Here is a 15,570-nt window from a genome sequence, read left to right as displayed (position 1 = left end):
ACTGAAGAAGAGCAAGATCAACTTGTGCATCTGTCCAGCTGTGGTACGATGATAAACATTACAGACTTCTGGGCATCGGCACGCAAAGACTACAAGAAACTTGGAGATAAGGCAATGAAAAAGATCCTTCCATTTGCAACCACATATCGATGTGAGCATGCATTTTCTTCCATGTGTTTCATGAAAAACAAATATAGGAATCGGCTCGACATGCGTTTGGATTTCAGAGTGAATTTTCAAGTTTGGAACCTAATATTTCAGAAATAATCGACTCAAAGGTCATATTGAACTCATCTCATTACGAACTGAAAATTAAAACTAAATGTATACTGATGGAGTACTCCGTTGTAACTGTATTTTTTTTTCAAATAAATAATACCTTGTATGAAATTAGTGTTTTCTTATTTTTCACACATGTCTACTCAATGCAGTCTCTAGTACACTTCAAAGACCAATACACTCAGTTTTAATTTTTTCCTATCATTTTCAGTTCACACTCAATTTTTATTTTTTAAAGGAAGTTGTTATAGTAAACACCCAGATATGAAGGCAAAGATTTTGAGCAATAATCAAAAATTTAACAATAATGATGATGGCTAAATTGAAAAAGTTTTAAGCTCAATATTTTTTCAATAATGAATATGTCAATGTTTTTTCTAAGTACCAAAAGTAGAAAACTTATAAAAAGACTTAATATGGGTTTTTAGGTACTTGATACCGTGATATGACAAGGTACCAATCATGCTTGATGAGGGGGTCCTCGAGAAATTTTTTTGAGAACCCCTGGTGTAGTATATAACAACTCTTTTGAAAGCAGTGGGATGTCTTCTTTTTTCCAATTTGTGTCAACAATCTTCAATTGCACCCTGTCTCAGATAAAACAGCTGTGTCCTAAGAGCACATTATTAGTAGAAGCAACAAAAAAGTAAGATTTCCAACGTGTAATAAACTCTGTTTCAAGTCACCTCAGTAAATGGTCAGCCATAACTTAGCACCCAATTAACACCAGGGGAAACAAGTGTCAATAAATTTTATAATTGTTGAAATAACATTTTGCGTTATCCTGATGTCACCATCAACAGTAACCATTTGTAAGTAAAGAGACAACAAAATTCCTAGGTATCTGGTTATCTCTTAAGAGTCCTAATGTGATGCATTAATGAGCATTCTCTAATGAGTACTTGCTGCACATATTTTAACCCACATCTTAAATATCGCCTCGTATTCTGGGGAAATTTCCCAACAACTGGACAGACTTTCAGAATCCAAAAGAGAGCAAGGCCTGTTACAGGGAGTGGACTGATATAGTCATGTAAACGTTTTGTTTAATACGCTGGAAGTGTTACCATTACCATCCATCTACAGTATGTTGTGGACATACTAATATGATTTTCAAAATGTAATCTGAAATTGTAGTAATGTAGGGAAAAAAATGTGAAATGCATAATCACAACACTACATTAAAAAGAAACTTACACTGAATCGCAGGTAATATAAGTTTGTGTCAGAAAGTTATTTATTATTTCAAAACAAACTCTTTAACAAATCACTGTATGATTTAAAACACACATTATATTAAATATACTTGCATCCAGAAGATGCACTGTACAACTGTTTGTGTTAAGCAAGTGAAAACATGAACTTCAGTCTATGTAATTTGTAATATTTGAGTCTACATATAAGCAAGTTAATTTTTCATTTAAAACATTAGATATGAGTCAGCTATTAACCACCTCATACTCTGTACTGCATAATATGATCGACAGGCTAATCCAATAAATCTCTCATACGGTACATGTGCTAGTAACAAACTGCTGGATTTTCACGTTGAAAAAGAAAACCATGTGTTCTATAGGTGTGTCAATAGAACTTCATTCCATCTGTGACCTAAAGGACATAATTCACACTTCTGCTTTGGTTTCATGGACCAGAACTGGTTATTAGTCATCTCAGCAACCAGTTGCATTGGCGACTATCTCAACAATGACATTAGGGCATTTAGACCAGGAACAGTGGGTCACATGTGTAGTTTAATCCCTGTGCAGCTGCCAAAACTGCAACTTGTATTTAAATGCGAACATTTCCAATACAGAATGGCATGTCCTTTCCACCTACTTGCAACTGAAGCTGTAAATCTCTAGTATAAGAGATATTACAGTGCATGATTACAATTGTAAGGAAAAGATGTCGAGTCATCAGCTGAACTGTGTGACTATTGGCACTTGGTACATGATTTCCAAATACTGATAATGAAATACATCCCAGCAGGACCACGGAGAGCTAAGATGACTGTCAAAGAAGTTTTGAATTCCTTAAGTTCTCCTTCTTGTGGTGCCTAAGTAACACATTTTCACTTATGGGAATTCAGTACACTTATGATAGCACACATATGATTCGTTACCTTTAGAAGGGAATATGAAAAATCACTTTTGTAGCCAAAATATTTAATTAATAAAATACATTTCACATATATTTCGAAATCATGAAACAAAAATATACATATTTATCTCTCATATGTTTCTCTATTCACAGTTATGTACAAGTTCCAGTACAATGATAAAACTTGTAGCACCTATATCTGAGAATACTTCAAACAGCTGGCTTTTGCCTGCTGCTCTTATATCAAACTAAAAATTCTATTGCAATTATAGATTGAACTATTTAACTAAGAAACAAAACAAAAAATATACAATTATATTAAAATTAGCCTTTAGAACTATATTGGCAGTCGAACCTAAACTGTTCTGTTTTGATTCAAGACTGCCTCATACTTATTATGTAATAATGGCAACTTATATTATGAAGTAATTTAAGTAAATTTTCTTTGTATCAGTAAATTTATGTTAAAGCATAGATAATGACATCATTTTTATTTACATGTCACTAGTTTACAGCTGCTTATTATGAGCAATGATGTACGTAGGAGTAAATTGTCAAATGAGAATAAGTTGTGGTAGACCATGATACATTGTATGAAAAGAATTGGAAGCAAATGGTTAATATTATCATCATTTTTAGCAATTATAATCACAAAATTATTCAAAGTTGTTTTTCTAATGAAATCAGATGTGGAATGTCATCAATGGTAAATTATTATAAATTAAAGACCTACAATATCAAAACAGTAGATAGGAAAAACGCTAATAACATATGTTTTTAATGAAACATTATTTTAATTTCACAGATTAACAATAACTGAATTTAATAAATCAAACACAAACATAGTATGCCAATGCTGACATGAAATAATTAATTAACAATACCATCATTTTCAGTATTTCACAGTTCATTCATTCGGACTGAAAAGTTGGGTGTCATATAACATTCAGTGTCAGTCTCACTCAGTCACACACATATCTGATGAATGTCTGAGGTTCCTGTCCATTCAACGACTGCAGCAAATTCACATTATTCAATATTATCTGATCTGTTACAAATAAATCGTTGTGATAAATTTCAGTTTATACTTACTGAGACAATTAACTTTTGTAAGGCCAGGAGCATGTTTGATTTTCATTGTTTTTCTTGGTCTTTTGTGCATTCATTTTTTTCTATATAATACTCCTACCTAAATAAAGAAAGTTTAAATAACCTCTACTGGTATAAATATTTCATTACACAAAATCTCAGAGCAGGTGATTGACATGGAATGCAGTATATTTTATAAGTATCATATGTGTAGAGTGTTAAAGATTGGAACAGTACATCAAAATACACAAAAACAAATAAATATTTTAATAGTTCCATTTCAAACACTTAATCCACTTTTATTTGAAAATGAGCAAATGATCATTCAACAATTGAATTAAAAATGTATGAAACTAATAAGTGGATGGAAAATGGTGAAGAGAACTAGTAAATATTCAATACTAGTGTGACTGTAGTAAAATGTGACAGATATTTTGTAATAATGTGAAATCACTGCTTCCTACAATAAACAAAAGAATAAATATGGCAAAAACTAACACTCATCATACCTTGACTGTAAACATTGCAATGCCAAATAAACTCTTGGAACAGTATAAACTTTTTGTAATTGGTATATCTTCTTATAAAAAATAAAGAGTTTAGGAACTCTGCTAGTTAATTTGTTTGTTTACAGAAAAATATAAGTGATGTCACTATAAGGATTTGGAAGGCACTTGTATGACATGCAGCAACTTACAAAAAATATTGCTTATCTTACACAGTGCTAAGTTACATAAATACTTATTTAAAATAAGAATTTTATTGGTAGTTATTCTTCTTCCCATTGATATGACTATTTTTTGATACTCTAAATAAAGTACAAGAAGAAAGTAGTCTGTGAGGAAATATGAGTGCAGAAGGCAGCCAATATTAAGGTTCTAACAAAGAGTAATCATTATGAGTCTATGAGATGGATACGAGCAATTGTAGATAACAAATCTCTTTGTTTGGAGAAAATTTTTTCATTTCATTAATGAAAGTTACTTTTTTGTACTCATTTTGATATTAAGTGTGTGTATGAGAGGGGGGGGTAGGGGAAGCAAGTGTACAGGAGAGTACTTTGTTTTGTAACTTTTTTACCTTTCGCAGCAGCAGGAAACAGTTGAGACATTATTCTTATATTTTGTTAAAGTGTATGTTTAATATAAAATTAAGTCATGGAAAAATAGATAAAGTGTGTGTGTGTGTGTGTGTGTGTGTGTGTGTGTGTGTGTGTGTGTGTGTGTGTGTGTGTGTGTGTGCACATGCAGGTGTGCACTTTTGTGAAAGAAAGAGGGAAAGAGAGGATAAATGGAGAGAAGAGTGTATCATTATATAGGAAATTTAAAAAGTAAGAACTAGAGTCCTGATGCTCATTGCAAATTAACATATTTCCCATAGATGCTACCAAGGTGTACTTTCATGATGTGCCTTGCCCCCATTATGTAGCTTATGTGACTCCACGAGCTTGAAGGAAAGTTGGCATACTGATGGCGAAGTCATCGGCCACATGTGGGCAGATTGACCATGAAGAAGACATTGAGTTCAATGAGGGTGGCCAGCACGAGGAACATGGCGTACATGAGTAGGCAGGCCCGACCCACCCGCTTGTCCAGTCGAAATCTGAAATAAAGTAGAAAAGTAAAGAGTAAATAATTGATGTGTTTTACAGCTTGTAATATCGCCGACCGAGAAACACTTTCATGAACTGTCAATGCTGGGACTGATGAATATCTCGATATAAAGATTGTGGATAGAACTTATTTTTCATAAATTACTGAAAAACAGTTTCACACTTGATTTCACTGGAATATGAGAGTTACCACACTTAAAAATGTTTTCGACTAGATTTCCTACTCATTATTTTACATAAAATCTACCTTTACAGAAAAATCTAGAATATTGTTTTGATAGCAGTCCTTGAAATCCCGCCTCCTATGATTTTGTTGCAAAAAAAGACAGTTGTATAATGCCAGAAATCAAAGTAAGATTGCATGAATATATTAGAAGCAAAAACTATTATTCAGTTAAAAAAGCTAGAAAATTTATTACTCCATTGTTTGATCAGGTCACTAAATTTTGTAACATCTTGATTTGTACAAAACTTGCCAATACTTTTCTGTAAGTCAAAGTTAGTATTCAAATGTTTGTAGAGTTTACTCAACCTTAATGGTTCCTACTTACATTGGTTTTGGATTATTCACCCATAATGTCATAGAAAAGTTTAGAAAAAATTGGAAATTATGTTCAAAGTTTGTTGGTAGTCACCAAATGCCCTCATTATCAAGCACTGTTAATGACATGATATCCTCTGAACTATGCATTATGTGATGATTTGATGATGTATAGGTGCATGGGCCCACATATATCAGATTTTCTTAACCTGACTCTCATGTGTAATTTTATCTAGTCTCAATTATTTTGATTCAAAACATTACATATGGATATTTAATATGCAATGAAGACTAAAAACAATGTAGTATATATTTATTTAATTACTGTGCACTAGGAACTAACTCCAAATTCTTTAAGAAATCTTCCCTATATAAAACAGCTTTATAAATGAATTATGTGCGAAATATTTGACATTAATCCAGTAAAATTTTTATGGTTGAAGATACAAGACCCTACTTATGTTGGTTTCGTTGGGTTTGGATTGTTCACCCATAATGTACTCAAAAAGTTTAGAAAAGATTTGAAATTATGTTCAAAGTTCGTTGCAAGTCGTCACATGCTCTCATTATCAAATAAGAGTAAAGTGTGGCAAACTTGAAGTCGGTTATAAGAAAAAGTGATTTTTCACGCATTTCTATGTTTATGACATCATGCGTCATATGAAGATTTAATCTCACACGTACATACAGCAGTATGTGTGGACATCATCTGCAAAATGTGTTGCGAATACAGGTAGTAGTGAAGAAGTAATAAATTAACATGTGAGATAATGTGGATGAAGTCAGAAGTAAGATCTCAGTACAAGAAGAGAGAATATGTTATTAAGTACTGTTATTTTCCATGACAGGAATATGAATTTCACCTCATTCAAGTGCAAAGATAAATCATGTATGAAGACAAGTTACAGCTGATGATCGTTTATTTAATAAAACACAAAAATGGTGGCTGAAGGTGTTTTTTAATTCATATTCCCAGTGTATGGAATACAGTCACATTAGCAGCTGCAAAATATGGATAAAATTAAATTAATATGTCATGCCTAATGGTGGAGTCTTACTGCACGAGTAACGAAAATGTAGTGAACAATATACTTTTTATCTTTAATATTTTGTGTTCAGGTGTAAGCGAGAAGCAATTTCGAAAAGGTTTCACATTATGTGTAAAGCTTGTTAGAAGACACCAAGTCGTGTGATTCTCAAATACTGCATGATTATAGTCTGAGTAATTTGCGCCAAGACAAATATACAATTTGCCTCAAGGCAAATATGCAATTTCTATCATTAATACTTATCTTATTGTGTTTCATGTTCAACATAAGGTTATTCCTCTTAATGAGTAGATTATGAGAGCATTCTAATTTTTTAAATTAGATCAATAATTGTGTGAAATATATGAAGCACTGAAAATCCCTTCTTTTGTTGCCCCTGGAAGGCGTTAAGCAGGCAACCTGCAACTGAAATCCTGCGCCAATGAGCCGAGTTACCTGTTTAGTAATATACAGTAGTTTCCTGACAACCTACATGCTTCAAGAACCTAGAGTTAAATTAGACTGTAGCGAAGCGAGAATTGTTAACAGTCACCCCGACCACGACAAAGCACATGAAGATAGGTAACATTCTGCTCTAAATGAAAGCAGTACTTTGTAGGAATGCTTCGTGAATTAATTAGGAGTCACCTGCAAGATTGGCTGACTGGATGAAAACCGCACACAATCAGTTTGTAGGAAATGCAGCTTCTGTGAATAATTTGGGACAAAGTGGCATTTTGTTAACGACGGTTTTTGGCTGCACACTTCATTTTCACTGTGCGTCCACCGGATGTGACATTTGAAAACTCATATGTCACACCTGGTGGACACGTGGGGAAATTTTACTGTGGAGGTAATGTTAGTTTAAGTAGTAATTAGGTAAAGTGCAACGTTCTTTTACATAGATAAGGAAGACTCCTGCCTCATTACGAATACGGACTAGGTAAACATGGTTAAGACAAGAACAAGCGTCCCCTTAATAGGAACAATTATGGATTGAGGCACTGCCTAGTGAGGTGTTATTTGAAAATAGCGCGATAGGCAGAAACTGGGATCGTGAAAAAATGAGAGTGTGTGTTGAAAGAAATGCCTCCAAACTTTTGTACGCAAACCCTTAAAGCATTCTAAATAAAACGAACATTATTCTACATCTACATCTACATACATACTCCGCAATCCACCATACGGTGCGTGGCGGAGGGTACCTCGTACCACAAGTAGCATCTTCTCTCCCTGTTCCACTCCCAATCAGAACGAGGGAAAAATGACCGCCTATATGCCTCTGTACGAGCCCTAATCTCTCTTATCTTATCTTTGTGGTCTTTCCGCGAAATGTAAGTTGGCGGCAGTATAATTCTACTGCAGTCAGCCTCAAATGCTGGTTCTCTAAATTTCCTCAGTAGCGATTCACGAAAAGAACGCCTCCTTTCCTCTACAGACTGCCACCCGAGTTCCTGAAGCATTTCCGTAACACTCGCGTGATGATCAAACCTACCAGTGACAAATCTAGCAGCCCGCCTCTAATTGCTTCTATGTCCTCCCTCAATCCGACCTGATAGGGATCCCAAAAGCTCGATCAGTACTCAAGAATAGGTCGTATTAGTGTTTTATAAGGGGTCTCCTTTACAGATGAACCACATCTTCCCAAAATTCTACCAATGAACCGAAGACGACTATCTGCCTTCCCCACAACTGCCATTACATGCTTGTCCCACTTCATATCGCTCTGCAATGTTACGCCCAAATATTTAATCGACGTGACTGTGTCAAGCGTGACACTACTAATGGAGTATTAAAACATTACGGGCTTCTTTTTCCTATTCATCTGCATTAATTTACATTTATCTATATTTAGAGTTAGCTGCCATTCTGTACACCACTCACAAATCCTGTCCAAGTCATCTTGTATCCTTCTACAGCCATTCAACGACGACACCTTCCCGTACACCACAGCATCATCAGCAAACAGCCGCACATTGCTATCCACCTTATCCAAAAGATCATTCATGTAGATAGAAAACAACAGCGGACCTACCACACTTCCCTGGGGCACTCCAGATGATACCCTCACCTCCGATGAACACTCACCATCGAGGACAACATACTGGGTTCTATTACTTAAGAAGTCTTCGAGCCACGCACATACTTGGGAACCAATCCCGTATGCTCGTACCTTAGTTAGGAGTCTGCAGTGGGGCACCGAGTCAAACGCTTTGTGGAAGTCGAGGAATACGGCATTCGTCTGATACCCTTCATCCACGGTTCGCAAGATATCATGTGAGAAAAGGGCGAGTTGCGTTTCGCAGGAGCGATCCTTTCTAAAGCCGTGCTGATGCATGGACAGCAACTTCTCTGTCTCAAGGAAATTCATTATATTCGAATTGAGAATTTGTTCGAGAATCCTGCAACAAACCGATGTTAAGGATATTGGTCTGTAATTTTGAGGTTCCGTCCTTCTACCCTTCTTATATACAGGCGTCACCTGCGCTTTTTTCCACTCGCTCGGGACTTTACGTTGGGCAAGAGATGCGCGATAAACATACATTATTTTTTATGTCTACATATCGTCCACCCCGATCGTTGAATGGTCAGCATGACGGAGTGCCATCCTAAGGGGCCCGGGTTCAATTCCCAGCTGGGCCAGGGATTTTTCTCAGCTCAGGGACTGGGCGTGTGTTGTTTTCATCATCATTTCATCCCCATCCAGCACGCAGGTCGCCCAATATCGCGTCGAATGTAGTGCTCATTTCCATGTCTACATATTTATTTCCCAACTTAGTCGCCTTGGCAACGAACACATTTCTCCCTGTGCGATACCAGTTTGTTGACACCATCACTGTAGAATGTTCGACTTTGTTGACAGAGCCACTACCTCACCTCTGCTTGCATCGCATCGCCACTACCAAGTGAAGAATTCGAAGGTGTTCTTTAACTTGTGGGAAGAGATGTAAATCAGATGCGTCCAAGTGGGGAGTGCATGGAGGACGACGGATGTCAGTGAACCCAAGGCGTCGGTTGTTGCAAATGCCGCAGCGCTTGTGTGAGGTGTGGTATTGTCATGCTGAAAGAGAGGATACTCCACATGTGGACTGACTGTTCGAATGCGTGCTTTCACTTTTCTGAGGGTCTCACAGTAGCTTGCAGACTTGGTGATGGTTCCTTTAGGTTCAAAAATGGCTCTGAGCATTATGGACTTAACTTCTGAGGTCATCAGTCCCCTACAACTTAGAACTACTTGAACCTATCTAACCTAAGGACATCACACACATCCATGCCCGAGGCAGGATTCGAACCTGCGACCGTAGTGGTCGCGCGGTTCCAGACTGTAGCGCCTAGAACCTCTCGGCCACGCCGAGGGACCTCGCACCATTCAGATATCTTTTCTAAATCGTTTTGCAATTTTCTTTGATGTTTTGATGACTTTAATAGACGATAAACGACAGCGTCATCAGCAAACAATCTCAGACGGCTGCTCAGATTGTCTCCCAAATCGTTTATATAGATAAGGAACAGCAAAGGGCCTAAAACACTACCTTGAGGAACGCCAGAAATCACTTCCGCTCTACTAGATCAATTTTCCGTCAGTTACTACATAAACGATCTGGTTGATGGTATTGACAGGAAAGTAGATCCCACGAAAGTTGTCAACAAATCAACCAGGATTTGCAGAAAATAAGTGCGTGGTGTAATGACTGGCAGTTATCTCTCAATATTAGTAAGTCTAACCTATTGTGTATAACAAAGTGAAAATCCCCATTAATGTACGAGTAGAAAATAAGTGCTTAGTCTTTGGAAGTGGTTAACATCCGTCAGGTACCTGGGTGTGACTATTCGAAATGATCTCAAATTGAACGATCAGATTATACAAGTCACGGGTAAGGCGAACTCTACATTGCGCTTTATTGGCAGAATCCTGAAGCGATGCAGTCCTTCAACAAAGGAAATTGCTTACGATACTTTAGTTCGTCCAGTCTTAGACTATTGTTCATCTGTATGGGAGCCTTACCAGTTGGGACTGATTCAAGAGATTGAGAAGGTCCAGAGAAAAGTGGCAAGATTAGTGACTGGTACATGTAGCATCGCGAGAGCGTTACAAATCTCATAGAAAGTTTAAAGTGGGACACACTTGCAGGTAGACGACGTACTAAACGCGGAGGATGTAGAGCATATTTTATTGTCTCCAACTTTCATATCGCCCATCATTCAAAGATGAGGGAAATTAGAGCTCGTAGTGAGGCGTTCAGTCGTTTTTTCCTTGCGCGATCCGCGAGTGGAAAAGAGGGGTGGAGGGGGGAATTGACTTTTGAGCTAATAGTGCCCTACGCCACACACCGCTTGGTGGCTAGCGGAGTATATATGTAGATGCAGATGTAGAATTCACTGTGCGAAATCTCCTTCCTCTTCTTAATGAGACAACACGCAGGTTCACAGGCCTTACAAAGGATGTGGCCACGATAATAACTGCTCAGTTGTTGCCTTAGCCGATTGTTGGTATATTATAAACACTAGAACGGTGATACAATGAAGGTATTCACGACCGGATGTTTTAGCTGCTGAGAATTTTCTGGGTTGTATGGCCGTGGCCCATGGAACTCTTCAACCCCGACGTTTCGTCCAAGGCTACGTTGGACATCTTTGTAGGTGCTCAGCACAACCAAGACCTCCTCCGAAGATGTCCAACATAGCCTTGGACGAAACGTCGGGGTTGAAGAGTTCCATGGGCCGTGGCCATACAACCCGGACAAATTCTCAGCAACTAGAATGGTGGAAGGGGTGAAAATGACCCCTGTCGTATATCTTTTGTTCACTGACATACCCGATTAATTTACTTCGTTAATGAAATTATATGACTTTTTCTCATTTTTCTTCTCTTTCTGAAGAGTTTTTAGTATTTACAAAATCTACATCTACATCTACATTTATACTCCGCAAGCCACCCAACGGTGTGTGGCGGAGGGCACTTTACGTGCCACTGTCATTACCTCCCTTTCCTGTTCCAGTCGCGTATGGTTCGCGGGAAGAACGACTGCCGGAAAGCCTCCGTGCGCGCTCGAATCTCTCTAATTTTTCATTCGTGATCTCCTCGGGAGGTATAAGTAGGGGGAAGCAATATATTCGATACCTCATCCAGAAACGCACCCTCTCGAAACCTGGCGAGCAAGCTACACCGCGATGCAGAGCGCCTCTCTTGCAGAGTCTGCCACTCGAGTTTGCCAAACATCTCCGTAACGCTGTCACGCTTACCGAATAACCCTGTGACGAAACGCGCCGCTCTTCTTTTGATCTTCTCTATCTCCTCCGTCAACCCGACCTGGTACGGATCCCACACTGATGAGCAATACTCAAGTACAGGTCGAACAAGTGTTTTGTAAGCCACCTCCTTTGTTGATGGACTACATTTTCTAAGGACTCTCCCAATGAATCTCAACCTGGTACCCGCCTTACCAACAATTAATTTTATATGATCATTCCACTTCAAATCGTTCCGCACGCATACTCCCAGATATTTTACAGAAGTAACTGCTACCAGTGTTTGTTCCGCTATCATATAATCATACAATAAAGCATCCTTCTTTCTATGTATTCGCAATACATTACATCTGTCTACGTTAAGGGTCAGTTGCCACTCCCTGCACCAAGTGCCTATCCGCTGCAGATCTTCCTGCATTTCGCTACAATTTTCTAATGCTGCAACTTCTCTGTATACTACAGCATCATCCGCGAAAAGCCGCACGGAACTTCCGACACTATCTACTAGGTCATTTATATATATTGTGAAAAGAAATGGTCCCGTAACACTCCCCTGTGGCACGCCAGAGGTTACTTTAACGTCTTTTAATTTTCTTAGCCATTTCATTCACTATACTGTAATTTCTCTTCTGAGTGTAAGTAAATTATCCAACAATAGAGTGTCAACAGTGAGCAGTAACGCAGAGCAATTGCTCCTCATTGTTGCAACTTGGCACGCATACTTTCCAGTCTGCCACAGCTTATGTTGTGTCACTCAGGCAGTCTTTGTGCGTGAAACACGTTTCCAAACATCTGTCGCCAGTGCGGAATTTCTGATGAAGAAGTGCTACATGTCTTAGAATATTCCGAAGTTGAATTGGAAATTGACTTCACTGGTGAAGATGATGATAATGTACCTGACACAAGTGAAGATGAAAACATTGTGAACGAGGAGCGATTAGTGGAAGAGGATTCAGATGCTGATATACATCAGTCATCACCTCTTTCACCACTGCAGGTACAGCTGGAAGCGTCTAAAAAAATGATTGCAGGTGATGGAATCGTGCGGGCGATTGGAAACTATTTATCTTCTGGAAGGCGGTCAGCTGCGAATGTTCTGAAGGAGACAGGAGGTCCCACTGCTTATGGTTGACAACGATTGGACTGTTCTGTCGTAAGTGCCTATCGTCTTATTTTTGATGAAGCAATGCCACGTCTCCTGAAGAAATACACAGAATTAAATGCTCGAAAAGTACTAAAAACAATGACTAGACTGTGTCACGGGAGGAACTAGAGAAACTGGTAGCCATCATGTATGTTCGGGGTGTTTGTGTTCAAAAGGTATGTCTGTCGGTGATCTCTAGTCGCTTTATTGGGGGCCTACTTTATTAATGACATTATTCCATGGGACAGATTTCAGGAGCTTCTCAGATTTCTACGTTTTGATGAAAAATGAACCTGTGGTGAATGCCTGGCAGCCAACAAATTCGCTCTTGTATTTGAAATTTGGGGAAAATTGATTGAAAACAGTATTCGTGCTTACTGCCCTGGATAAAATATCACCATTGACGAGCAACTGTTACCGAGCAAAGAAAGATGCAGGTTTACTCAGTTCGTGTCCAACAAACCAGACAAATATGGTCTCAAATTCTGGTTGGCTGTTGATGTAACGTTAAAGCATACATGCAATGCTTTCCCATACCTCGGAAAAGAGGACAGGCATAGAGAGAAACAACCACTTGGAGAGTACATCGTTCAGCGTCTAACGGAGGCATTTGTAAATCAATGAAGAAATGTGACCGCAGACAACTTCTTTACGTCTCTTCAACTTGCTAAAAAAACTCAAAGAAAAGAAAACTTCATTAGTTGGTACAACGAGCAACATCCACTGTGAAATTCCCGATGAAGTAAGGAAGCCGAATGCTGACATACACTCCACCACAATACTGCACAACCAGAAACCATAACGCTCTACAATGCAACAAAGTACGGGGTGGATGTGGTTGATCAAATTACCGGTAAATATACTATGAAGGTTGGATGTAGGAGGTGGGCAATGCATGTCTTCCACAACATACTGGACATGGCGTCAATAAATGGATGGGTCACCTACAACATAGCAACACACAAGAAAATCGAAAGGAAGAAGTTCATGCTTCAACTGGCAAATGTACTCAAGGGAACGAAAGAGCAAGAACATCAGGCAAAGGACATGGGACTGAAATCACGTAGAAAGCGGAGGAAGTGCCGAATCAGCCTCTGCAAAGGCAACAAGACCAGCGAAAACTGGGTAAAGTGCCACAAGGCCGTGTGTAGGAAACGTGCTCGTAAAACATGTATCACCTGTGCTAAGTGTGTCCGGCAGCTTCAAATGACTTGAGTGAAAAGTAATACAGAGCTGTTTGTAAAACACATGTGAGAGTAAAATGGACCAAATATACTAAATGTGTCTCGAAGGTTGTATGAAGAGTTAATAAAGTAAAATTTATAGTTAAGAATCTTGTTAGCCGTGTTGTTGTGGTCTTCAGTTCAGAGACTGGTTTGATGCAGCTCTCCATGCCACTCTATCCTGCGCAAGCTTCTTCATCTCCCAGTACCTACTGCAACCTACATCCTTCTGAATCTGCTTAGTGTATTCCTCTCTTGGTCACCCTCTACGATTGTTACCCTCCACACTGCCCTCCAATGCTAAATTTGTGATCCCTTGATGCCTCAAAACATGTCCTACCAAACGATCCCTTCTTCTAGTCAAGTTGTGCCACAAACTTCTCTTCTTCCCAATCCTATTCAGTACCTCCTCATTAGCTATGTGATCTACCCGGCAGCTTCAAATGACTTGAGTGAAAAGTAATACAGAGCTGTTTGTAAAACACATGTGAGAGTAAAATGGACCAAATATACTAAATGTGTCTCGAAGGTTGTATGAAGAGTTAATAAAGTAAAATTTATAGTTAAGAATCTTGTTAGCCGTGTTGTTGTGGTCTTCAGTTCAGAGACTGGTTTGATGCAGCTCTCCATGCCACTCTATCCTGCGCAAGCTTCTTCATCTCCCAGTACCTACTGCAACCTACATCCTTCTGAATCTGCTTAGTGTATTCCTCTCTTGGTCACCCTCTACGATTGTTACCCTCCACACTGCCCTCCAATGCTAAATTTGTGATCCCTTGATGCCTCAAAACATGTCCTACCAAACGATCCCTTCTTCTAGTCAAGTTGTGCCACAAACTTCTCTTCTTCCCAATCCTATTCAGTACCTCCTCATTAGCTATGTGATCTACCCATCTAATCTTCAGCATTCTTCTGTAGCACCACATTTCGAAAGCTTCTATTCTCTTCTTGTCCAAACTATTTATTGTCCACGTTTCACTTCCATACATGGCTACACTCCATACAAATACTTTCAGAAACGACTTCCTGACACTTAAATCTATACTCGATGTTAACAAATTCCTCTTCTTGAGAAACGCTTTCCTTGCCATTGAAAGTCTACATTTTAAATCCTCTCTACTTCGACCATCTTCGGTTATTTTACTCCCTAAATAGCAAAACTCCTTTACTACTTTAAGTGTCTCATTTCCTAATCTAATTCCCTCAGCATCACCCGACTTAATTTGACTACATTCCATTATCCTCGTTTTGCTTTTGTTGATGTTCATCTTATATCCTCCTTTCAAGACACTGTCCATTCCGTT

At 38.6% G+C, this 15,570-nt stretch overlaps 1 protein-coding gene across 2 annotated transcripts in view; it reads right to left on the bottom strand.

Annotated features, from left to right (window-relative positions):
* Positions 1-4,477: 4,477 nt before the first annotated feature.
* Positions 4,478-15,570, bottom strand: part of LOC126108673 (sodium/potassium/calcium exchanger 3) — a 690,465-nt gene continuing 679,372 nt past the window's right edge. For both annotated transcript variants that reach the window (XM_049913982.1, XM_049913981.1), the window contains exon 10: positions 4,478-5,070. In XM_049913982.1, the coding sequence (XP_049769939.1) occupies positions 4,947-5,070 (124 nt within the window). In that variant the 3' untranslated portion in view covers positions 4,478-4,946. The remainder of the gene's footprint in view (positions 5,071-15,570) is intronic.

Source organism: Schistocerca cancellata, chromosome 11 (assembly GCF_023864275.1).
Source record: "Schistocerca cancellata isolate TAMUIC-IGC-003103 chromosome 11, iqSchCanc2.1, whole genome shotgun sequence".
NCBI classification, from domain to species: domain Eukaryota; kingdom Metazoa; phylum Arthropoda; class Insecta; order Orthoptera; family Acrididae; genus Schistocerca; species Schistocerca cancellata.
Note: the sequence above shows the minus strand (reverse complement) of the source record. Positions and strands in the feature narration are given on the sequence as shown.